The 26,891-nt window shown below is 32.2% G+C and overlaps 1 protein-coding gene across 1 annotated transcript in view; it reads right to left on the bottom strand.

Annotated features, from left to right (window-relative positions):
- Positions 1 to 6,814: 6,814 nt before the first annotated feature.
- Positions 6,815 to 26,891, bottom strand: part of LOC132723307 (inositol-pentakisphosphate 2-kinase-like) — a 51,964-nt gene continuing 31,887 nt past the window's right edge. Inside the window, exons 8-14 of the mRNA XM_060707983.1 lie at positions 17,066 to 17,138; positions 15,015 to 15,127; positions 13,145 to 13,299; positions 11,791 to 11,929; positions 8,696 to 8,828; positions 8,035 to 8,108; positions 6,815 to 7,643 (exon numbers count right to left, since the gene is read on the bottom strand). Coding sequence (XP_060563966.1) covers positions 7,448 to 7,643; positions 8,035 to 8,108; positions 8,696 to 8,828; positions 11,791 to 11,929; positions 13,145 to 13,299; positions 15,015 to 15,127; positions 17,066 to 17,138 — 883 coding nt within the window. The 3' untranslated portion in view covers positions 6,815 to 7,447. The remainder of the gene's footprint in view (positions 7,644 to 8,034; positions 8,109 to 8,695; positions 8,829 to 11,790; positions 11,930 to 13,144; positions 13,300 to 15,014; positions 15,128 to 17,065; positions 17,139 to 26,891) is intronic.

Here is a 26,891-nt window from a genome sequence, read left to right as displayed (position 1 = left end):
ATAAACATAAATATATATCAAAAACGTAAGATTTTTTGGGTGCAAGATAAGAAAATCTCCAGAAACTATGAAGTACTTATGCTAATAACATCATTTCAATGTATACATATATGTATCATATATAAGTATCTCATTTCTTTGATACACAGGACCATATTATTCAAGTTATTCATTAATTGTACTATTATATTATCATAAGTTATTGACAGAGAAGAATTTACTATGTTATTATTATCATGGAAACTCATCCTTAGTAAAATAAAACAATACTTTATATATTCAGGTATGTTATATTGTACCTTGGAGTGTAAAAAGATTTGATTATAATACTTAACCCATTACTTCATATAGACATCTTTTCATGCCCCCCCCCCTTTTTGAGGCCTTAAACAGTGAAAAAAATGCCCTATTTAGACATAAACACTTGTTTTCATTTGAGAAATGGTGGCCGAAAAAGTGATCACTTTTTGGTGGTGCCATCCCCTATCAAATAGATACAACAAGTGGTTGCTAGAGGAGAGATGTGCACTCTTCTGTTTGGGGGTTTGAAGCGGGTCGGTAGAAAAATTTGGACTTGTGGGAGGCTAAAAATGGCCCAAGGTTGACTTAAGGTAATGTGTAACCAACACTGAAAAGCTTTTGACTCTATCTCAATCCATTGAGAAGTTGCAGCACTTTGAAAGGAAAAATCCACACAAAATAGTGATTTCTGGCAATTTTGAGAAATCCCCTTGTTGCCATGGTAACAGGAAATTTAAGATTAAGTATGCAGTTACAAAGGCTATGGTCTAGTTTGTACAGTATTAAAGCCTTTTTTTATAGTTTCACATTAATTTGAACTTGTAACAAGAGGATTTTCAACAAAAACAGCCATTTTTCACAAAATGCTCATGAAGTAATGAGTTAATTAACAAAATATCAGTTAATAAAGATGTACAAACAGACTCCTAGGCACAGAAATATAATCATAGTAGAATCTAACTAAGTCTTCAGACTTTTAGACAAGTTTTGAAAAAAAAGCATTTTGAAATAAATTGTATATTGAGACAAAATGTGTATTGAGATAAAATGTATCTACATGAATATTATTTTCTAGATAACATTTTCAACTTATTAGCGTCAAATCTTGAGGGGAAAAAATGTGTTGTTCATTTGTGTTAAACATTTAGCTATGTATCATCATACCTTAAGATAAACCAAATTTTAAGAATTTTTTTTTAATCTAATTTATTCCAAATTTTCAAATAAATGTTTTGGATAAAATGATTTACTAACAAATACCAAATTTTAAGAAAAAAAAATTATGAAGCGCACCTTGCTTTGTTAACATTTATTATAATAGGTGGACACAAGTTTGAAACAAATCCTCTTTGAACAACAAAAATCATTTAAAGTACAACAAGCAGTACATTAACTATGGCATAATTTGTCACAAATACAGCAAGTATGTATTTATAGATTGTAAATATACACATGTACACATCATTAGTACAGGTGTATTAACACATAGTTTAAAGAGCACAACTCAAAACGATATAGCACATTGAATTTTAAAACAAAGTTGACTATATAAAAAGACAAAAAATGCTTATTACCTGTAAATGACTAGAAAATACTGAAGTACATTTTTTACACAAATCATTTATTCAACATTCCAACTAAAAAAGAAAAAGCAATAAAAAGTAACTCGCTCATATTTGTACTTTTCTTTCCTCAAAATTATCATTTCAACATACGCAGTGCTTATACCATGCCACTTTCTGTGGCCTATGTGGGGCAGAAAATCAAAACAAAAAAGCTTTCCAGGTAGTACTTTCTTCCTTCACTTTTTTTTAATATTTCTTTATTTTTACATAGGATAAAGTGTAGAGTCCACATATTTTAGTAAGTTACTTATACACTGAATTGTTTTTTGTTACAAAAAACAGCAGTATTTTTTTTCTGTAAAGTGAAACCATGTGAATTTCTGTATGTTCAAACATGCAGTTTCAGAAAATTATTCCGACTTTTTCTTAGAAAACATTTGAGCCGCGTCAGGACAAAAACAACATAGTGTGTTTGCGACCAGCATGGATCCAGACCAGCCTGAGCATCTGTGCAGTCTGATCAGGATCCATGTTGTTCGCTATCAGTTTCTCCACTTGTAATAGAGTTGGTAAGCGAACAGCATGGATCCTGATCAGACTGCGCGGATGCACAGGCTGGCCTGGATCCATGCTGGTCGCAAACGCACTATGTTGGTTTTGTCATGACGTGGCTCATTTTATGTTTTTATTACTTACTAGAATGAGCAGGCTCTACACCAAATCTCATAAAAACAATGAAATATTAAAAACTTTATGGAAGAAAATACTTTTTGAACCATCTTTTGTATTGGTTTTCTGCCCCACACAGATGACAAAAAATATCATGATTAGGTACCATGACATGTTGCTCAATATAGTACACCCTGTATCTTATGTCCGTTGGTTTGTAAATAGTATAGCATAGAATCAATATGAAATAAAATAAAGAAGGTATCTTACAAATGAGAGTAAGTTGCTATAAAAGTGCCAGACATATTTCTGAAATATATTTTTCCTGTCAAATTTGTAGTCCAAGAAATCTAGTGTACTCAATAATTTATGACAACATGATAGTCACACAAAATATATCTATTTTTGGTGGTTTGAATTTTTACATCGATCAATATACAGTGAAGTCTTTGGTTTTAACTAAAAATGTACCTTACTTGTTTAATGTTAGTTCAGAAGGATACCTTGCTATATTTAACAAGGAATGCTTGACATATACTATAGCTATCATATTTTACTTTCAGACATAATACTGTTGCTTATAAAAAGATTAAATAATATAATCACTACATGTATGTAGCTCATTAGGTATATAACAAGAAACATGGCAATGCCACGAAACCAGGTTTTCAATTATCTCCATTGTAGATAAATATGTTGTATTTGAAATACAAATACAAGCAATAAACAATGTAACTATGTGCAATGTAAAACATGAATAATGTAGGAGGAATTGCCACAGAAGAAGTGTTCACTATATATTCTGTATAAGGAAAAATATATTCTGTATAAGGAAAAAAAAACAAAGAGCCGTAATTAGGTCAAAAATTATCCAATCACAAACCTCTACAATATGCGCCAGGGCACTTGATGATATGGCTTCTGTGAAAGTTTGAACAAAATCTGTTGAGAAATGTAGGACTAGTTCAGCACAGAAGAATTTGATCATTATATATTGAGGAAAAAAAAACAAAGGGGCATAATTAGGTCAAATATTATCAAATCACAAAACCCCGACAATATGCGCCAGGGCACTTGATAACAAAGCTTCTGTGAAAGTTTGGTCAAAATCTGTTGAGAAATGTAGGAGAAGTTGCGCACTGTAGAAATTGTTCACTATATATTCTATATAAGGAAAAAAAACAAAGGGTCATAATTACGTCAAATATTATCCAATCACAAAACCCCGACAATATGTGCCAGGGCACTTGATAACAAAGCTTCTGAGAAAGTTTGGTCAAAATCCGTTGAAAAATGTAAGAGGAGTCGCGCACAGAAGAAAATGTTCACTATATATTCTATATAAGGAAAAAAAACAAAGGGCCATAATTAGGTCAAATATTATCCAATCGCAAAACCCGGACAATATGTGCCAGAGCACTTGATGACAAAGCTTCTGTGAAAGTTTGGTCAAAATCCGTTGAGAAATGTAGGAGGAGTTGGGCACAGAAGAAATTGTTCACTATATATTCTATATAAAAACTAGAACTATCACTAAATGTGATTAATACCCCCACAAGTCTGCTTCGGAAATGAGGATGTTACTAGTAACAGAATACCTTGTAAAAGAATTGAAACATAGAGTTATGGTTGTGGGCAATTAAAGATAATTGTGGTTCATGTATGTTGCATTTCCTTTCAATGTGGTTGGCCATTGATGAAGTTTAATTGAATTACTCTGTAATAAGTCCAGAAAGACAAAGAAAAAGAACAAAGGGCAATAACTCTATAAATACTTAAGATAGAGTCATAGTTCTTGTGCACTGCACTTCCTCTTATTGTGCTTGACCATTGTATGAAGTTGTTTTTGAATTCCAACCTGTACGTTTTAAGTTATGCTCCGGACAAGGAAAAGTATCAAAGGGCAGTAACTCTGTATTTTGTCAAAATGGATTTATGGCTCTTGTGCACTGCACTTCCTTTGAATGTCCTTGACAACTGTATGAAGTTGTACTGAATTCCAAACAGTAGTTTTCAAATTATGCTCTGGACAAGGAAAAGTAACAAAGGGCAATAACTCTATAACTAGTCAAGATGGAGTTATGGTTCTTGTGCACTGCACTTCCCCTTATTTTGCTTGACCATTGTATGAAGTTGTTTTGAATTCCAACTAGTAGTTTTTAAGTCATGCTCTGGACAAGGAAAAGTAACAAAGGGCAGTAACTCTGTAATTAGTCAAGATGGAGTTATGGTTCTTATGCACTGCACTTCCTCTCAATGTGCTTGACCATTGTATGAAGTTATAATGAATTCCAACAATAAGTCTTCAAGTTATGGTCCAGACAAAAGAAAGCAAAGGAAAAGTAACAAAGGGCAATAACTCTGTACTTAGTCAAGATGGAGTTATGGTTCTTGTGCACTGCACTTCCCCTTATTGTGCTTGACCATTGTATGAAGTTGTTTTGAATTCCAACCAGTAGTTTTAAAGTCATGCTCTGGACAAGGAAAAGAAACAAAGGGCAGTAACTCTGTAATAAGTCAAAATGGAGTTATGGTTCTTGTGCACTGCACTTCCTCTCAATATGCTGGACCATTGTATGAAGTTATAATGAATTCCAACAATTTGTCTTCAAGTTATGGTCCGGACAAAAGAAAGCAATGGAAAAGTAATAAAGGGCAATAACTCTGTAATTACTTTAGATAGAGTTATGGTTCTTATGCACTGCACTTCCTCTCAATGTGCTTAACCATTGTATGTAGTTATATTGAATTCCAACCATTAGTCTTCAAGTTATGCTTCGGACAAAAAAAAGAAGGCATTTGAAAAGCAACAAAGGGCAATAACTCTGTAATCACTTTAGATAGAGTTATGGTTCTTGTGCCCTGCACTTTCCCTTATTGTGTTTGACAATTGTATGAAGTTGTTTTGAATTCCAAGCAGTAGTTTTCAAGTTATGCCACGGACAAGGAAAAGTAACAAAGGGCAATAACTCTGTAATTTGTCAAGATAGAGTTATATTTCTTACGCACTGCACTTCCTCTCAATGTGCTTGACCATTGTATGTAGTTATATTGAATTCCAACCATTAGTTTTCAAGTTATGCTCCGGACAAGGAAAATGCAACAGTCAAAAAAAAAAGCAATGGAAAAGCAACAAAGGGCAATAACTCTGTAATTACTTTAGATAGAGTTATGGTTCTTGTGCACTGCACTTCCCCTTATTGTGTTTGACAATTGTATGAAGTTGTTTTGAATTCCAACCAGTAGTTTTCAAGTTATGCCCCGGACAAGGAAAAGTAACAAAGGGCAATAACTCTGTAATTAGTCAAGATAGAGTTATGATTCTTGTGCACTGCACTTCCTCTCAATGTACTTGACCATTGTATGTAGTTATATTGAATTCCAACCATTAGTTTTCAAGTTATGCTCCGGACAAGGAAAATGCAACGGACGTCTGGACCGACCGACCGACCGACCGCCCGACCGACCAACCGACCGACCGACCACAGGGTGACTCCTATATACCCCCCAAACTTCGTTTTTGGGGGTATAAAAAACAAAGGGCCATAATTAGGTCAAATATTATCCAATCACAAAACCCCGTCAATATGTGCCAGGGCACTTGATGACAAAGCTTCTGTAAAAGTTTGGTCAAAATCTGTTGATAAATGTAGGAGGAGTTGCGCACAGAAGAAATTGTTCACTATATATTCTATATAAGAAAAAACAACAAAGGGTCATAATTAGGTCAAATATTATCCAATGGCAAAACCCCGACAATATGCGCCAGGGCACTTGATGACAAAGCTTCTGTGAAAGTTTGGTCAAAATCCGTTGAGAAATGTAGGAGGATTTTGGCACAGAAGAAATTGTTCACTATATATTCTATATAAAAAAAAAAAACAAAGGGCCATAATTAGGTCAAATATTATCCAATCGCAAAACCCCGTCAATATGTGCCAGGGCACTTGATGACAAAGCTTCTGTAAAAGTTTGGTCAAAATCTGTTGATAAATGTAGGAGGAGTTGCGCACAGAAGAAATTGTTCACTATATATTCTATATAAGAAAAAACAACAAAGGGTCATAATTAGGTCAAATATTATCCAATGGCAAAACCCCGACAATATGCGCCAGGGCACTTGATGACAAAGCTTCTGTGAAAGTTTGGTCAAAATCCGTTGAGAAATGTAGGAGGAGTTGCGCACAGAAGAAATTGTTTACGCCCGCCGCCCGCCACCCGCCCGTCCGCCCATCCGCCCGCCGACATACCTCAATCTAATTACCAGTTTTTTCCTTCGGAAAACCTGGTTAATAAAGAATGTTTCAGCCAATAAAACTTGTGCTGCTACAATTTATATAATGTATAAAGTTTCCCTCAGTAAGATATGTAATTTATTACCAGTATTCATCATTACAATGTAATGTTTATTCATTACAGTGCATACATGTATAATAAAATTTAAACATTTTTTTAATGAGGAATAAATTTTTACTATTCTGCGACAGTATTTATATATCAGTGGGATTATGTAAAAATATTAAAATTTTTATCAGTGATGTTTAAAGTGGAAAAATAAAAGGATTAATATAAAAAAATTGTCCATTACATTTTTCATTGAACAGTTCCATTGAACTAAAAAGTGTTCCTCTCATACTATTTATTGTTGTTATATACAATAAGAAAATTGTACATGATAGCAGGTGTAAATTTAAACAACTTGTTAAAAAATAACATCAACAAACCATCTAAGGGCAGTGAACTGGGGCCATAACTCTACTACAATATAAATACTTCCTGGCAATGAAGAAAAACAAAAAAACAATATTTCACTACCTTAAATATATTAGCACTCTACTATATGTAGAATTCTTTAAATTTTGAAAACAATATTACTTAATTTAATACCATTTTTTTTACTCTAAAACAAAAAAAATGTCATTATAGCACATAAGATCCCTAGCACTTTTTTCTTTTGTAATCATTAAAAGGCAAGACAGAGGGCATTGTGTAGTACCTAACATACACTGAACAGAAGAAGCACCAAATTTATGCAAAGATCTAATCTGAGATGAGATCAGCATTCTTGTACCAAGTTTACAATTTGGTGTTGAGAATTCTTCAAGATAAAGCTGCTATCAAAGATTCTGATAAATAAACTAGTATTTACATTTTTAGATCTTTTTTTTAATATAAAAAATAATAATGAAGCACTATGTTTCATCGACGGTGCCCGAGAATTCTCCGGTACAAGCCTCCCTGTATGCATTAATGATCTCATAGACTTGTTTGTAGTAGTTCGGTATCTTGCAGAATGGTTTCGGGTCAAGGTCAACTATACTAACAGAGAAATGGAACAGCCGACCATGAACATCCTTCAAGAGTTGTCCACCTTCATCTTCATTGTAACTATAGAAACAGAACAATGTACTTCAGAACAAAAAGAAAAGGAGTTAATTACTATTGCAAATGGTAACCTCAACAAAAATCATAACTTTATTTCCAGATCAGCATGTTAAACCACACATAATTGTTTGGGCTAGGAGTGATTTTGTCTATGAATTTAATTAATTGATTCAAATTGTCATTAAAAAAAATAATTTCATGTTTACAAAGTCAACCGAGAAGATCAACTATAGCCATTCTTTTTTGAGAAGGTTATTGGTGACATATCACCTTAGACTGAAACCAAAGTCCTATTAATTTCCCTGTAAAACAGAGCTAAAAGTCATCTTACATAATAAAGTATAACAATCTCTGCTTATGTCATATAGTCTATAAGTAACAGATAATAAATTACTTGTCTGGGACTCTTTGTAATGCCACCATAATGGAACAATCCTGGACTGTTTTTGACACTAGAAACCTCTTCACCTGCAAACAAATAGACTGATCCTATATATGAGCAGCATCACGACAAAACCAACATAATGGGTTTGCGACCAGCATGGATCTAGACCAGCCTGCGCAAAAAGATGGCTTCAATTCTTTATTCAGTTGACCTACAGACAATTTACACGGGGACTTTCAGCTTTAATGTTGGTAGAAAGATTTCAAATTCTCATGTTTGCATAACTTCAGGGCAGGTACCACATTTTAACCATGAACATATTGTAAATTTCCTGAACAATTTCATCATTTCTTAGAATCTTATGCCCTAGGAATAACTAACTCTCTGCATCACTGTGGTATCGAGAAAGTAATTGGAAGTCAGGAACATAAACAATTCAGACACTTGAGGACATTTTTTTTTTGGTACATAAGGCCTACTGTATTCTCAAATGTCTACACTATTTTTTCTGCATCAAAGAAAGTTGAATCACTTTATATAAATACATGTTTATATATGTATATATTTGATCAATAATTTACGTTCACAGATCAAACCCTGTCCAACATTTTATATTCCTAATTCTCTTTTAAATCTAAGCATATTTTCATAACTTGTACACATTACATACCTTATTAACCATTGATCTAATACATTGAGAATCTTTGATAATCAGATCATCTTCTTCATCATCACAGTTAAGCTGGGAACAAGCCTGTAACCAATCATCATCTTGGTATGGACCGTCCAAACAATATCTCTGTCTACAAGTTAAAAAGATAAATCTTTCATCATCATACTGTTATAATATCATACTTAATATCATCTGAACATAATTACTGGTATGAACATTTACATACATGTATTAAATTTGTCATATATCATGACTGTTTCATGAAAATTGAAATATGCACAGTAATTTTGACTTACAATACCAATTACTTAGCTAGTGAGTGGGAAAGCATTTAGAATTTTAGACAACACCAATCACAAGTCTGATCCCTAGCTATATCAGTCAAAATCAATAAATATCAACTATGATTGTGAACCAATTCGGAACCATTACACAATGCACTATCCAGCAGAAATGATTATTATTCTTCCAAAACATTAACCCAGATAGGTGATTATTAACAATAAAATAAAAACATTCAATGAAATGAACTTATAAATCTTGTGGATAACTTCTATCAGCTTTTTATCATAAATAAAATAATTATCTTACACTATATTGCAAACTATTAAATCTTTGATTACTATTCATTTTTAGCTCGACTATACGAAGTATATGGAGAGCTGTCCTACTCGCCCCGAGTCGGCGTCCGCGTCAAGATTAAAGTTTTGGTGCAGTATAATATTTTTCACTATAACTTTGTCATTTCTTAAGGTATCAACTTTAAACTTCAAATATGTGTTCCTTATCATCAACCACATCTTATGTGACAAGGTTCATAACTCTAGCACCAATATTTTCAGATTTATCTCCCCTTGAACTTAGAATTTTCCTTAAAAAATACGATTTTTTTACTGTAACTTCTTTACTTCTTAAGGGATCAACCTCATACTTCAAATATATGTACCTTATCATCATCCCCATCTTATGTGACAAGGTTCATAACTCTAGCATCAATATTTTCAGATTTATCTCCCCTTGAACTTAGAATTTTCCTTAAAAAATACTATTTTTTACTGTAACTTCTTTATTTCTTAAGGGATCAACCTCGTACTTCAAATATATATACCTTATCATCATCCCCATCTTATGTGACAAGTTTCATAACTTTAGCACCAATATTTTTAGATTTATCTCCCCTTGAACTTAGAATTTTCCTTAAAAAATACGATTTTTTACTGTAACTTCTTTATTTCATAAGGGATCAACCTCGTACTTCAAATATATATACCTTATCATCATTCCCATCTTATTTGACAAGGTTCATAACTCTAGCACCAATATTTTCAGATTTATCTCCCCTTGAACTTAGAATTTTCCTTAAAAAATACTATTTTTTACTGTTACTTCTTTTTTTCTTAAAGGATCAACCTCATACTTCAAATATATGTACCTTATCATCATCCACATGTTATGTGACAAGGTTCATAACTCTTGCACCAATATTGCAAGAATTATCCCCCCATAAACTTAGATTTTTATACTAGAAAAATGTTATTTTTTACTATAACTTTTTTAGTTTTAAAGGTATCTAACTCAAACTTTAAATACTTATTCCTTATCATCAATTACATTTTATGTGACAATGTTCATAACTCTTGAAGCAATATTAACAGATTTATCTCTCTTTGAACTTAAGATTTTCTTTAAGAAATATCATATCTTCTTTACTTTATAAGGTATCTACTTCTCTTCTTTACTTTTTAAGGTATCTACTTCAAAACTTCAAATACAGTTGACTCTCAATAAGTCAAAAATGCTTTACTCAAAATTCCGCGTTAGTCGAAGAATTTCTAATGTCCTGTCAAATTTCCTTCTTTATCTTTTTATTTTAACTCTGCTTAGGTCAAATTTTGACTTACCGAGACTCCTGTTTAGTCGAAAAGAAAATTTGGTCCCGTCAATTAAAGTCCAACATATTTTCATCTCAATTAGTCGAAGTGTGTAAACAGCCGACTGATCAAAGGTCGGCAACATCAAGGAGAGATGTTGTCACTCGTGATTCACACATTTCATAGTAATTTTTTTCGGTCATCATGTATTATCGGTTTCAGGACTGAATTGTTTGTTATCAACGTAAATGACATTTGTATAATTAATGTTCCTTCATATTGCATGCATTAATATGTACTTCCGGTTCACGATAGTTGCTACTTTCGTTTTCGTCCGATAATCAATTCACTTCAAATACTAGATAAATAGTTGTTGAAATAAATGTGTTATTGTGCTTTTATTGTCATTTATGTCATTGCTACGAATGTTTGTGTTTATGTTTCGCTAATAATATACATGTATTAAATTTTGAATAATATATTTTTTGTTCATTGATAATTTGTAGTTGTAAGTGATTTAGAATCATTTCAACGGTTTAATATTACAGCATTGCCGCTATCAACAATAACAAGCCTATGTCTTTGCACATTAAATCAAGCACATGTATATACATGTACGAATATCAACGTAATGGCGGCAGATCTACGTTACTCGAACACCGTTTCTTTCGAAGTAAAATGCCCAGTCCCTTGGATTTCAAGTTACGGAGAGTCAACTGTATATATTTCTTATCATTATACACATGTTGTGTGACAAGATTCATAACACTAGCGTGACTATTTCTAGAATTATTCCCCTTGATCTTGGAATTTATGTTTACAAATGTTATTTAATTACTATAACTTAAAACATAATTATACATAATTGATTTTTCTTTCATAGTTTTGTCCTCCTTACTGCGTCCAGTATTTTATTAGTCGAGCTTCCCTGTCTCCTGTGACAGCTCTTGTTAGTTATATTACCATTTCTGATTGTTATAAAACCATTCCTCTTGTTGTTATACGGACATTCATGTTAAGTTATATAACTATTCACTTGTGGTTATGACCATTCACTTGTGGTTATATGACCATTGCCTTGTTATATGACCTTTCCCTTGTGGTTATATTATTGTGGTTATATTACCACTCCATTGTGGTTATTTACCATTCCCTTAAAATAGTCATTCACTTGTTACAATACAATGCTCATTATAGTTATAAATATATATAAAATGATACCTTAGAGCAGGTGAGTCATTGATGTATTTCTTTAACTTGAGGTAGAGGGGATATATGCCATCAATATCGAGGCTGTCAAGTTTTTGAGTAGAAAATATACGTTCTAGAACACAACCAGTGGGTAAATCACCACAATTATCTGTAATGCAGAAATATATATCAAGAACACAACCAGTGGGTAAATCACCACAATTATCTGTAATACAGAAATATATATCTAGAACGCAACCAGCGGGTAAATCACCACAATTATCTGTAATACAGAAATATATATCTGGAACACAACCAGTGGGTAAATCACCACAATTATCTGTAATAAAGAAATATATATCAAGAACACAACCAGGGGGTATATCACCACAATTATCTGTAATACAGAAATATATATCTAGAACACAACCAGTGGGTAAATCACCACAATTATCTGTAATAAAGAAATATATATCTAGAACACAACCAGGGGGTAAATCACCACAATTATCTGTAATACAGAAATATATATCTAGAACACAACCAGTGGGTAAATCACCACAATTATCTGTAATACAGAAATATATATCTAGAACACAACCAGTGGGTAAATCACCACAATTATCTGTAATACAGAAATATATATCTAGAACACAACCAGCGGGTAAATCACCACAATTATCTGTAATACAGAAATATATATCTAGAACACAACCAGTGGGTAAATCACCACAATTATCTGTTATACAGAAATATATATCTGGAACACAGCCAGTGGGTAAATCACCACAATTATCTGTTATACAGAAATATATATCTAGAACACAACCAGTGGGTAAATCACCACAATTATCTGTAATACAGAAATATATATCATGCTAGTATAATAACATTTTCATATTAACAAGCAATACATCAATAGCCTGTTCTTAAATATTTGTCAGTCTGCTAATTGTTAAGTAGCTACAGGTATGTTGTAGATATAACAATTTTGATTTAAATTGATGTCAAATAATTTATGAGTAGAAATATGTTATTCAAGAAAAAGTAATATAGAAATATATAAATAAGAAAGAACAAAAAACAAAGCTTCCATTATCAGCAAAAGGCTATCTACACCATAATCAGTAAGAACAAAATCTACCATTATCACTATAAAGTATAAAGTAATGACACTTACAATCACTAGAAAGTATATCTACAACCATTATAAACTAAACCTAGCACTATCACAAAAAACAAGCCGTAGAATGCACTTGACTCGATCTCAAATGCACATGTGATGTTTCAATAAATACCTCTAGTGGTTTATAAGCTATGACTTAATATCATGGTTGAGTAGGATAACCCTACTGTTTATCAAATAGTCGATTAAAACACATACCACAATCAGTCTGAAGATCAGGCCTGTAACGGCTATTTTGACAATATTGCACTGTGTGTGGATATAAGCTGGGCATTTCAAACAGAGAATCATTTACATCTTGCGGAACAAACAACAATGCCTCTAAGACAAGGTCAAGGAAAGTCTGTAATAACCTGAAATATAAACAAGTAAGTTCTATCTTACATATCTACACCATAAGTAATGATTACTCTTATTGTGTTATTGTGACACTTATTGTTTACCTCAACAGCTATACAACCACTCTTGCACACTTATTGTTTACATCAATAGCTAAATCATCACTCTAACACTTATTGTTTACCTCCATAGCTATATAACCACTCTTGCACACTTATTGTTTACCTTAATAGCTATATCATCACTCTAACATTTATTGTTTACCTCCATAGCTATATAACTACTCTTGCACACTTATTGTTTACCTTAATAGCTATATCATCACTTTAACACTTATTGTTTACCTCAACAGCTATACAACCACTCTTGCACACTTATTGTTTACATCAATAGCTATATCATCACTCTAACACTTATTGTTTACCTCAACAGCTATACAACCACTCTTGCACACTTATTGTTTACCTTAATAGCTATATCATCACTCTAACATTTATTGTTTACCTCCATAGCTATACAACCACTCTTGCACATTGTTTACCTAAGTTAATAGCTATTTCATCACTTTAACACACATATTGTTTACCTCAATAGCATACTGTTCACTAACAATTTGATAAATAACATCTCTAGCCTTATTTAAAGAAATTATAGGTGACTGTATTTGTCAAATAGAGAACCAAATCTTAATGGTTTAAACATATCTATTTAATTTTGATTGCGAAACAAGTTCTTGCAACTTATATTAATCACTTTTGAGTCGGCTTCCTGGAACCAACCAGTACTGGTTTCATGAAGAAACATGGTTGTGACCCAATTAGGGCTCGAGCCCATGATCCCTGGGTTGAGAGGCAGACACCTTAACCACTAGGCCACCACTCCTCCTCAAATCTTAAATATGATTGGTTATCTATATGAACAATTTATTTTTAAGTTCCTTAAATTGAAAATTCTGTTAAAATATGGTACTTTCTAAAAACATATAACATTGATTTTTTCCTTATAACAGCAGCTGACTTATATCAGTTGATAAATTTAACTGACTGAAAGACAGAAAGCTGTCAATTAGATAACCTCTGCTATGTACCACATACATGTTAAATTGAATAGAAATGGAAAATTTTATAGAATGTGTGGGTGAATTCCAATCTAAGTTGTTGGATTTTGATTTCAGGTCTTCACTTTTTTCTGATTTATCACGCTATATTTTCCAGCTTCAGAAAGTCACAGGTTGTTTTAAAATTGAAAAACACAACAACAACAAAAACACTGATAATTTTGCATGCTTTATTAATTGTGCTATGAAGATGAAACTTAATCTGTTATAAAATAAGTACAGCTTAAAGCTACACCTTTAAATCAACTTTTATTGTATGAATTGTTATATATTGTAAATAAAGTTCTTCAATAAATATAGCACTTAACTAGATCGCTCTCTAATATAACTTGTAACTTTGTGATATATGTGGAATATATATGCTGTGTATCTCTACATTTAATTGTACATGTAAGATCTGCTTACTTTGTGTTTTGATTATGTATTGTCATCATTATTGCTGTGGACGGGGAACTATGCCCAAAAAAGAAATAAATATTCTGTTCTGTTCTGCGGATTATAAAAAAAACTTTAAATGGTATGCCTAAGTACCTTTATAGGCATGCAACCCTAATCTTTCATAAGTTTTTAAAGAAACTTAATAACCATGTGTAAATATTATATCCCACTTACTTGTGATCCTTGTGAAGGCCATTTGAAATACCATTATGACTAGAGCCAAAGAACCCTCCCAGCACCTCACTCATATCTTCTTTATTCCATGCCCCATGGATTTCCTCACCATCCTACAAACAATGGTAATATAAATACTGTTTTTTTCAATACTCTAAAATCATTGTATACCTTCACAATCTAATCTCAATATATAACTCATTCTTTCAAATAAGTCATAAAACAAAGCTTACTGTTTGGTGGTAAAATCATAATCCTGTGATAATAAAAATCATATAAACATTACCTCCCTTTGACTGTAAACTGTAAATACTCTATCAATCCTATTAATAGAGATTCACCTTAATTTCTAATTTGAGGTTTAAAAAACTAACAATAACTTGAGTATTTAGATTTAATGTCAGAAAAGTTCATTTCATATCACCAGACTCATATATATGATAATATTTAATGGCATCTACTGTATACATGTACAATCCTGGGATATAGTTATCATCATCTAATTTAATTATTGGGAAATGTGTTCATATAACCTAAATTGACTGGTGTTCAATTTGATATATTTTGATATAATTTAATAATAACATCAGTTTTATAATAAATTCATGTACATTAGTATCATTTGAGGTTGTTTTTTTCTTTTTACAATAAAAAAATAATGGAACATTAATTTTATAATAAGTTAGCTCCCTTTGACCACTTTTTCGTTACAACAACTTTTTCTAATGAATTCTACAACAACAATGTCAACATTTTTTAAATTTAAAAACAACTATTATGTAACAAATTACATATTTTAAATGACATGTACATTCCTTTAGGCATATGAATAACTAAGTAGAAGACCAAGAATGTGTGAGAATATACTGTTAAATGCAGATTGTTTTCAAATTAAAGACAACGCCCCTAAGGCATTGTTCACAATTTAACTTGCAATTTTAAATAGCAATTATCAAGCAGTAAAAATGTCTCAGATAGTACATTAAAGCACATTTAAGTTCTGTAATTTTAGGGGGAATTGATCTTTGAGACATCTAATTAAGAAGAAAATGTGTGCTAATTCGCTCTACCAGACAAGATCTCTGTAGGACATCTGCTAGACTGCTTGAAATTGTACAGTTTGTTCCCTGCCTATCTTCTCTTGTCATTAATTTGGTTTCTTTAGATTAGACAATTTCATTTTAAAGTATTACAAGTTAAAGACTAATGTGCTAGCAGTGAATAATGTCTTCGTTTGTCAGCAGTATCAAGTCATGCTATAAACCATTTACTGTTGCAGCTAGTATGTGTATATTTTGACAGTTACAATGTCAATGTCGGACAATTTTACATTATAATTCTTGTCTAAAAAAGAGTAAATAACCAAACTATTAGTATAAATCTACTTTTACACAGGGTGAGAAAAATGTGCAGCCTAACTGGTACTCAAACTGGGCTTTACCAATTGAGCTATCTGGCTGTTTACACATCTTCTACCCGAAATAGTGAACACTTCTGAACCTTGACTAGCACTAAGAGTAAATTACAATTATAACAATAGGTTTAAATCTAGCATAAAATTACTATCAGAATTCCGGAAGCTCAGTTTAGACATAATTAAGTCTACAGGTATGTTTTTCCATGATGGTAAAGATGAAGTAAATAAATAAGAAACAACATCTTGCCAATATGTATGACACTTGTCAGATATACATTTTTTATAAACTACGGTAAGTAACCAGATATTCAACATATTTATTTGTTACAGCTCACGTAATACCTTGTTGTCATGACTTAAACTCTATAATCAGTCTACAAGAAATATTAACAAATCCTTACGGTTATCATAAAATTGTAAATAAGAAGGCGTTATTGCCTACTTTCTGAATTAATCAGCGTATAAAACATTCAGCCTTATTGTACCAATGTGAATATTGTCATTAGAAATAATGGTATTGATATTTGCCAGCATTGTCTAATAATAACATGAGAAACATTGTGACTGAACTATTGATATTCTTATATAAGATTTATATATAATAAATAATACCTTGACGTAATAAACAGATTACCTGGCAAATACGGAGGTTGTTTTGCGGAGTTTCTGCCAATGATAAAAGTGCTTGCTTCATACGTACTCGGTTTCTGAAAATAATACAAAGCTGAATGTTAATAACAAGTACATATTATACATTATGTATCATAATCCCAGGTAAATCACGACACTCTTTTTGTACTTTATAAATGATTTCAAGTGCTGTAAACCATGTCTTTCAATTTAAAATAAAGTGTACTTTTCTATTACATAATGTTAGTTTTATCACAGTATTTTAGTTTTAGAACTATATATGTGTATACCTCATATAGTTTCACATATATACATATATATATACTGATTTTCTGCAGAGTAAGTGATTCTGTAGTTACCAAAAATCTGCACATCAACTGATTTTTCCATTACTTAATTTTTCTTCAAAATACTATGCATTAATATTTCTATCTGCTATTTTTGTAGACATTATCATGAAACATAAGCTCTCAGGCTGACTGAACTGGTTACGAATCATTTATAGAACTATTATTGTTGACTGTCTACGTGACAATCTCCACAGATGTAACTGTGAGTTTTTTTATACTAAAGTCGAGACAATTAACTTGCCTGTAACAAAATCTACAGACACATAGAAACAAAATGAAAAGGTTTCAGATTATTATTACTGGGAATAAAAAAAAACAACATACAGTATGACAAACAGTTAGGAAAACCAGTTTTCTTGAAGTACATGAAAACCAACCACTGCTATGTGACATGATTATAAAAATAAACAACCAACACAATAACATTGTGGTACAAATAGAACAAAATGAGCCACCGCAATTTGGCACATACTTAAAGTTGTATAGGAGTCAATCAGCTAGAATATATATATATATCAAAATTTCTTTCAAATATAGTGAGGCTTTTTTTTTACAGAGAAAGCAACACCACTTATAACCATGTATTTTCTGTCAACTTTGTTTCTAAGTATATTTGTTTTATTTGTCATAAATTCAAAATATATATTCAAAAGGCATTAAATTCATCTATTAAATCTACAATTTATAACTGTTTTAAATGCTTATGAACAGTTTCTATTGTGTGACTTCACCACATATTTATACAATTTCCTTTTGGGAGACATATTACGCCCAGGTTATCACGTTTTTGACAGAAAAAAACAACAATTATATAACAAAGGTAGGATAAAAACAGACCATATTTAAATGGATGCTGAAGCTATTAATTAACATTACAGACAAAAATACAAAGCTTTAAATAATTTTGTTTTTTACTATTGCATTATAATAAATAGGCCAAGATTTTTCATTTCAATGACCTTCTAAACATATGAGCTGTTACTTCATATAACAGCTTTTTAATGCAATTTGACGAGTTAAATTTTTTAAGCAGTCATACGATTTCAAAGGATCACTACTATAGTTAAACTAAAATGTAGTCAAAATATGTTGACGTGCCAAAGCTTGATTCTGAGATATTTTCGTTCTGGGGCAGAATCTCGCTTTTAGAGGCGAGATATTGCCCAGACACGAAAATAGAACAATATCTCGTCGCGCAGTACAATTAGTTGGACTAACTAAAATGGTACTATGTAGTATCATAATTCATATAACTATCATATGGTGAAAAACAATCTGGCAATTTTTCAACATGAATTGCACAAGAAATTTAAATACTGTAACATTCTAGAAATGATTATTTTGTGATGACATAGCATGAAATTCTATATTTAGAAATTATGGGGATTCTAGAACCAGATACACATAAACCTGTTATTTTGTACATGTTACTGGTATTCTGTTATACTCTAAATATAAAACTGAAATCATACTACGTTTGTAGTAACTGGATACTTAATCCTAATCTTAAAATTACACTTGAGAAATTAACATAATAAAACCATATTATAATTTATCCCATAAGAGCCCCATTAAGGAAGGAAATAAAATCGGGCAATCTTGTGTCATACGCATGTTATATCTCTAACACACGTTTGTAAAAAGTAAACACTGCAAAACAAAATATCAAGTGAATCTTTGCCAATAATAAAACATGGCTTAGGGCTGACGTTAAACTTTTCACAAGAAGTTATTATTTATCTTGACAGTTACCATTGTATAATCCTACATAAATCTCCCTTTAAATAGGTCACTTTAAAATAATGAACAAAAGCAATTATCTATTGTGTTAAATGTTATGCAACTTTTGTTGCAACCTGCGAAATCAAATGTGACACTTGGTGGATTCAAAACAATATAGAATAGAATGGGGTGTTAAACTGTAATGTTGGTTTATGAATACAAAGACTGTTGAACACAATACCTAAACCTTTGTACAAGACATTTAGTTGGTGTAGTCTGCCCCAAAGAGGAATCCAGGGGCCAACTGTTTGATCCTTGAGGAATCCAGGGGATCCTAGATGCCGACTGTTCTATCCTAGAGGAATCCAGGGGTCGACAGTTCTATCCTAGAGGAATCCAGGGGTCAAATGTTCTATCCTAGAGGAATCCAGAGGTCAGCTGTTCCATCCAAGAGGAATCCAGGGGTAGACTGTTCCATCCTAGAGGAATCCAGGGGTTGATTGTTCTATCCTAGAGGAATCCAGGGGTTGACTGTTCTATCCTAGAGGAATCCAGGGGTAGACTGTTCTATCCTAGAGGAATCCAGGGGTCGACTGTTCTATCCTAGAGGAATCCAGAGGTCAGCTGTTCCATCCAAGAGGAATCAGGGGTAGACTGTTCCATCCTAGAGGAATCCAGGGGTTGATTGTTCTATCCTAGAGGAAATCCAGGGGTTGACTGTTCTATCCTAGAGGAATCCAGGGGTCGACTGTTCCATCCTAGAGGAATCCAGGGGTCGACTGTTCCATCCTAGAGGAATCCAGGGTGTTGACTGTTCCATCCTAGAGGAATCCAGGGGTTGACTGTTCTATCCTAGAGGAATCCAGGGGTTGACTGTTCTATCCTAGAGGAATCCAGGGGTTGACTGTTCTATCCTAGAGGAATCCAGAGGTTGACTGTTCTATCCTAGAGGAATCCAGGGGTAGACTGTTCTATCCTAGAGGAATCAACTGTCGACTGTTCTCACTAAAGGGGTCGACTGTTAGATCCTCTTGTCTATGTGATATTTGATCTCAGACATGGAGTCTAATGGTCATTGTTTATCATGTTTAGTTGTCCATCACTTATGGAGAAATTGTTAATTACTGGTTTGTTATCCAGGAAAGTCAATTAGAGGGATGGACTGCCAAGATATGACCAAAAGGTGTATAAAAATTGGCGTAAAAAAAGTTATGTTGGCATCTTTCAGAAAATTAAAAAGTTAAGACTACAGTATGGTAGTTTTCAGAAAATAATAGCTCCACAATCCTTTAACCAAACAAATACATGTAGTACCTGCACTGTCAAACTGCGCTCATCTAACCCATCAAAATCTTTTCATGTCACAACAAGATTTGGTGTACAAGACACCTACATGTAACCCAACAAACTGTCAGAGCCTCAATTGCTATAGGAAATTACTATAATTCTTAATATTTTATATTATACAAAATCAGTAGGGATCAAGTGAGGGATAAAGGAGTCTAGTCAACATCTAACTTAAAATTCTGTAAGCAACTGACACCCCTCTTTATATTTTGTATTTATGGATAAATTACACATATAATACTAGCCAAAATTTCAATAACCATTTCAGATTAAAATGCCATTGCCTTATCTTTGCAAAATATTTAAAATTAGCCACTGCGGCAGTCATTAAAAATTTAAAAACACAAGCTTATTTGCCTTAGCCGATACACAGCCTGGCAAGTTTCTAATTAGACCAGACTGTAACGTTCGCTGTTTGGATCTCTAAAATATTTTTGGTTCTAACTTCAAAGGAGGGCAAGTCCATTACAGAAGTCTTCTGCACGTTAAATTTGACATTAGCTGATTAAACCATATTTGGATATTTTCCATGTACTTTAGTTGCCGTCTTGTCTAGTTATTTTAAGAAGTTTGAACTTCTGCCCAAAATATTTACACAAAAAGTCATTCAAGTAGGTATTGGTAAGTAGGCGGAACTTTGTTCTCTAAACAAAATAGTAAGTCGAGTTCATACCACTAATAGATAACAATCTGAAATATTGTTTTTGTGCGTTCATGACTATCCAAAAATATGTGCCTACGTCTATGGAACAGCACAAATGGAAGAGCCTACATAATCATTCTGACTACTATCATATTAATGATAATATGATTTCTTCAACAATTTAGTCACATATGACTTGAGAAGAATTAAAGAGAGAGAGAAAAAAAACACTAGCAAAACCACAAATTTTACCACAGATTATGACTTGCTGCCAAATTTCAATGATAATCAATGGGGGAAGAAATAAACTGGCACAGTCAATGTAATAAAATAATCATGATTCATAGAACTGGGATCTTATCCTCATCAGAACAGTTTTATTGATTGCCTGCTATAGAGGGATACAAGATTGGCAATAACAACAACAAATAAAACAGCTGCTCTCATACAATAACAAGCTATTTTGCAGAACTTTATATTACACAAGATACTTATTGACTGCTAAAATCAGAAATATCATCCTGAAAGAATCCTGGGAAAAATCTCACATCCAGTCACAAGCAAAACATTATATCAACACTATATTCTATATAGCTGTGAAGTCATATAATTTCTGTTAAACTAGAAATTACAAGCTGTGTTATTAAAATACACATAGGTCTATAAGAGATTGGAATTACTGATCTATAAACCAACAGATATATCAAATAAATGATATGCCCCTTGTGTAGGAGGGGTTGCTTTTATGGGTTACGGCATTAGAATTGCAGCCACTGTTTAACCTTGCATTATTGTAAGAGGCGATTTAATGAGTTCAAATTACTGGAGTCTATGCATCTCTTAGCTCCAGCAGGTGAGGTGATTTTGATCCCTGGTGTTGCTTTAAGTTTGTAACACCCTAGGTTAGCCAAAACCATCTTTCCTTTTTCAGCGCCATATGACCTAAATTGTGTTGGTATGCATTTTCACTTATATATCTTCCGGTCTCACAGGTTCTAAATCTTATAAAGCATCATTGTTTGCCTTTTCTAAAGAATGAAAACTTTAATAATTTCTGAGTTTTAATGTGCCTCTTATAGCTGCTCTTGTATATCTATATAAATGCTGATGATAAACATGTAGTTAAGCTGAGATAAAATACTGTCTGAAAAAAATAAGACTGGCAGAAATATCTGATTCCCTAGGCCCTATTGATTATACTTATCCCTATCGTATATGTGATTGCTCTAATACTTTATATATATGTATCATGTCAACATCTCAACTTTGTATCATCCTTGAACTCTCTCCCACTGAAATCTTTCTATTCTCAGCATTGATTAATGACACTTTTCTCCCATTTTATTTCTCTCATTTTTTTTCAAAGGGGATTTCTGGGAAAGAAAAAACAGCAGCACGCAAATAACAATAGAAATCAATGACTTTACATCAATACAGATTTATAAACTTATTTAAGATACAAGCAGATAAACAAACACAACAGATTATAATTAAGACATATTATGGTATGATTTAGTACCAGATAATACTGGTACCTGTCTAATCTGAGATTAATCAGGTAGTCAGAATATTACAATAGTACAGCACCTAATGATTATATTATAATGATTTATTATAAAATAATCTTAACTTCAAACTACTGACTTATATGACATAATAATCTCTTTTTTAATCACTTAAATAAATGCATATGCTATAGTTATCTATAGAAAAATAGGCAGAATTAATATGATAATCTTTGTTTGATCTTAGAATAGATAACATAAAGATTTTAATCGAAAAAAAAATGGGTGTCATTGCCCCTGCGAAAGCATATTCATCAATTCATGAATTTTCTCATTTGTTGTTCATGCACATTCATGAACTTGTCCATGAATATGTTCATGAACAGTTCATGAATTATTCATGGAATTCTCGCAGGGGTGAGCTCATTTCCAAGCCATTGATTTTGAATATTTTGCCAATATGTTTACATGTAACTTCAGAATTATGTCTGTTGATAAATGTTTTTGACTATATTTTCTTTTCTCAATTAATGTTTCTTCAGTATTTAGCTATTGTTTATATAATGATATGTTTTTACAATAAGCTGGCATCAAGATAATAATATTTAATTTACTCTTATCCTCACATTATAGGAGTTGCTCTGCTTTTGAAATTAGTAATTTCAGGGATATTTTGATAACAAAATAGTAAAATAAAGTAGCTAATAGTCTGGTCGTGCAAGCTGGCCCTGCTTAGATAAGGAAGTATCAATTCATTTTTAAGTCAATGTACATTGAAACATGAAATATTCTATCCACCAACATTACTTTTTACTGGCAAACTTGGTCACTTTCAATATCAAATATATATGATTGTATAAATCTGAAAGTATATGGACATTTTTTTATTTATTTTTCTTAACATAGCAAATTGTTATATTACAGGGTGGAAGAATAAAAAGAATTAACACAAGTAAGCTAACCATGGATACAATCTAACATTGTGTAAAAAAGAGCATCATTTTACCATAAAGTAATTTATACACAGTACATTTTATATTATAAGGTAGGTTCAATCACCTTTCAAAACCTATTAAAACAGAACTTCTTTACATTTTAACAATTAAAAGTATCTCTTTACCATAAAATCAGTGAATTTCCTATTACATGCTATAAATTTCACTGTGCAAATTAAATATTTCAGCCTAAAGGGTTTTATTATGTACTACACTTAAAATGTACCAGTAAATCATAAAATAATTTTGTCCGCTTTCCCCCCTACACCGGACGTGGTATACATAAAAACAAATTAAACTACACGATGATGTATTCATAAGAGACCTATTTAACATTGTTTAAAGATAAACTAAATTAAACTAAGTTTCACCTTTTCAAATATTGACCATTCAAACGATACCCTATCAATATTTCAACATGAAATACCCTATCAATATTTCAATATGAAATATTGGTCAGTGACCACTCAATATCTTTACTATCTGAGCTGGTCAACAAGTTTTGTGAACTGTCCAAATAAAACAACTGAACGCATTGATTATTGTTTTTCATTATTGAAAACTGTATTGAATAAATTTTATTTCCAATTATGGGCCTTTATAGGCATATAATCACTTATTGATATGGATGCCTAATAATTTTGATAAAAAATCATCACATACATTTATAAACTATAAATGTAACTTTGTGAGATAGCCTGATCCAAATATGAGCCGCGTCCTGACAAAACCAACATAGTGCGTTTGTGACCACCATGAATCAAGACCAGCCTGCGCATCCGCGCAGTCTGATCAGGATTCATGCTGTTTGTTATCAGTTTCTCTACTTGTAATCGGGATGGTAAGCGGGTTGGTAAGTGAACAGCATGGATCCTGATCAAACTGCGCGGATGCGCAGGCTGGTCTGGATCCATGCTGGTCGCAAATGCACTATGTTGGTTTTGTTGTGACGCAGCTCATATATTGATTGAATAGTGAACAGTGCAGACCATGATCAAATGTCATCATGGCACAATTCTGTGTAGATTGATCTTGGTCTGCACTAGCCATATGGGTATATTCAGTCACCACCAATAAGCTTTGACTTAATCAAGAAGTTATATCAAATTATTATTTATATTTTACATGCAACCTTCCATAAGAAGTGATAACTTCAGCCTACTAACTTATTTTTTTAATAGTAAAATGACTTTGTTGAGGATTTTTAATGTTTTTCTAATATCTGAATGAACCGAATTTGCCTTTCGACCTACTTTCTTAATATACCCTTGAGGGAAATTTGTAAAATTCAAGTAGAATAAATAATCTTGACCTACTGACCTATTTTCTGATGCATTTGAAAAGCACAACATAATTAATAGACTTTCAATTGTATCTCTGGGAAGTTTGTAAATGCATCACAATAAAATAACATGACCTTCAAAATGTTTTTTTTTGCACAACATAACAAATGAACTTGACCTACTAACCTATTTTCTTATGCATTTGAGGGAAATTTTGTTAAAAGTGCTGCACATAATACAGGAAATTGACCGATTTATCTATTTTCTGATGCAAGCAACAGTTTCTTATGATGTTTTCCCAGCAAAATGGTAACATCTTGCTCAACAATAACATTTCTACAATAACAAGTATAATAATAATAAATGAGATCATAATCTACAGCTGTTACCCAAGTTTTAATTGTAAAAAACATTACCTGAAAATTTCATATGAGTGGATTCAGCTTTAAGCTATGTATGAATACACTTGTTAACAAATGAGAGAAAAAAAAATGCATAAAAAGTAGTCCTTACTTGAATTGCATATTCATTGCACTTTTTAAGAAAGAAAACATTGTTGGCGAATAGTCTAGTGTTATAAATATTTTCAAACTACAAAGAAAGTTTGAACAATTATTTACCAGAGCTACTTCAAAGTTTTTTGTAATATGTAAAAGTTTCTCTTAACCTCCTGACTTTCTCAGCATCCATTTTTGGGATAAAAATGATCAATTTTGGGGATTATCGGATATCAAGAAGAAAATTGAAAATTATTTGGCCCACAGTATATGCAGAAATCACAGTTGTGCAGGCTGGACTGTTTTTTTTTGTGTTTTTTTTACATGTGGCCAAGGCTAATCCTTTTCTATTTGTTCAATGCATTATCAATACATTTGGCAAAACTTCTTTCTTTACATTAAGTTTCTAAAATTCAGCAAGTCTCCGGGGTAAATGCGTAGGACTGTAGCACAAAACTACTATATCAATCAGTGTCCTTTTAAATCTAGCACTATAAAACCGCAGCTGGTTTCAGCTTGCATTTCCCACTTAAATATAATAATTCAAAATCTATTAAGTAAAGTGTTTCTTAAAACAGCAATAATAAAAGGCACATTCTGTTAGCTGACGGCCCCTGGGATTTTGATGTTATTTTCTTACTGTCATGCTGTATAAAATGTGCTAATAAATCTCCTAGAAATAACATTAATATAAGAGAATTAGGGATGGATGATATCGGTAATTAGATGTGACGCACATGGCAGTTAATGTGACACCAAAGCACCTTGAAATCAAAGTCACATGTAAAAACCTATTTCAGTAAGTCTTTATGAATATGTTAACAATTTTACCATATTGTTGGCAAGGGGTTCCATGGAAACTCATAAGTTACTCTGTACTTCATCTCAGTGTGGATATATTTGTTGAAATGCTTTTAAAATCGGTTGTATTTTCAGCCTGTAGATTAAAATATCCCCCTTGACCCTTGGACAAATCAGTTGTTTTTGTGTGGCATATCTTTTGCCTCACATAAAAATGTAAACCCAGTGGATGCTGCCAGATATTTTTATTTTCATGAAGAGACTCAGTAAGTTCAAGAAATCTGTGATTTTAATAAGGTGCCTTTTTCTGAAACATGAGATCAAATCAATTTTTATGACAGACATTAGAGCTCCCAACTTAAAAGACTTAAACTTCTTTCCCATTTAATGTTACAATGCCATGTTGAATCTGTAAAATTATTGATTATTAGCATTTTCTATAAAACCAATACACAGGGAAGAAGAACTTGCTCAAACCTGTCCATATAGTAAAGGTCAAACCTTTCAATCTAATAACAAAGAAAAGTAACGGGGGACTGGAGTCATGTTTCATATACGGCTTTTAAATTCATCAAGCAACTTCCAAAAGCCTGCCTCAAACATTAGCATGGGTCATTTACACACAAAGAACTGCAAAATCATTTATTGGACAGAGCTTTCAAAGGCAATCTCTTAAACCGGTCTGTA

The sequence above is a fragment of the Ruditapes philippinarum genome, unplaced genomic scaffold (assembly GCF_026571515.1).
Source record: "Ruditapes philippinarum isolate M1 unplaced genomic scaffold, ASM2657151v2 ctg184_1_1_1_1, whole genome shotgun sequence".
Lineage (NCBI taxonomy): Eukaryota > Metazoa > Mollusca > Bivalvia > Venerida > Veneridae > Ruditapes > Ruditapes philippinarum.
This window is presented reverse-complemented; position numbering and strand designations above follow the sequence as displayed.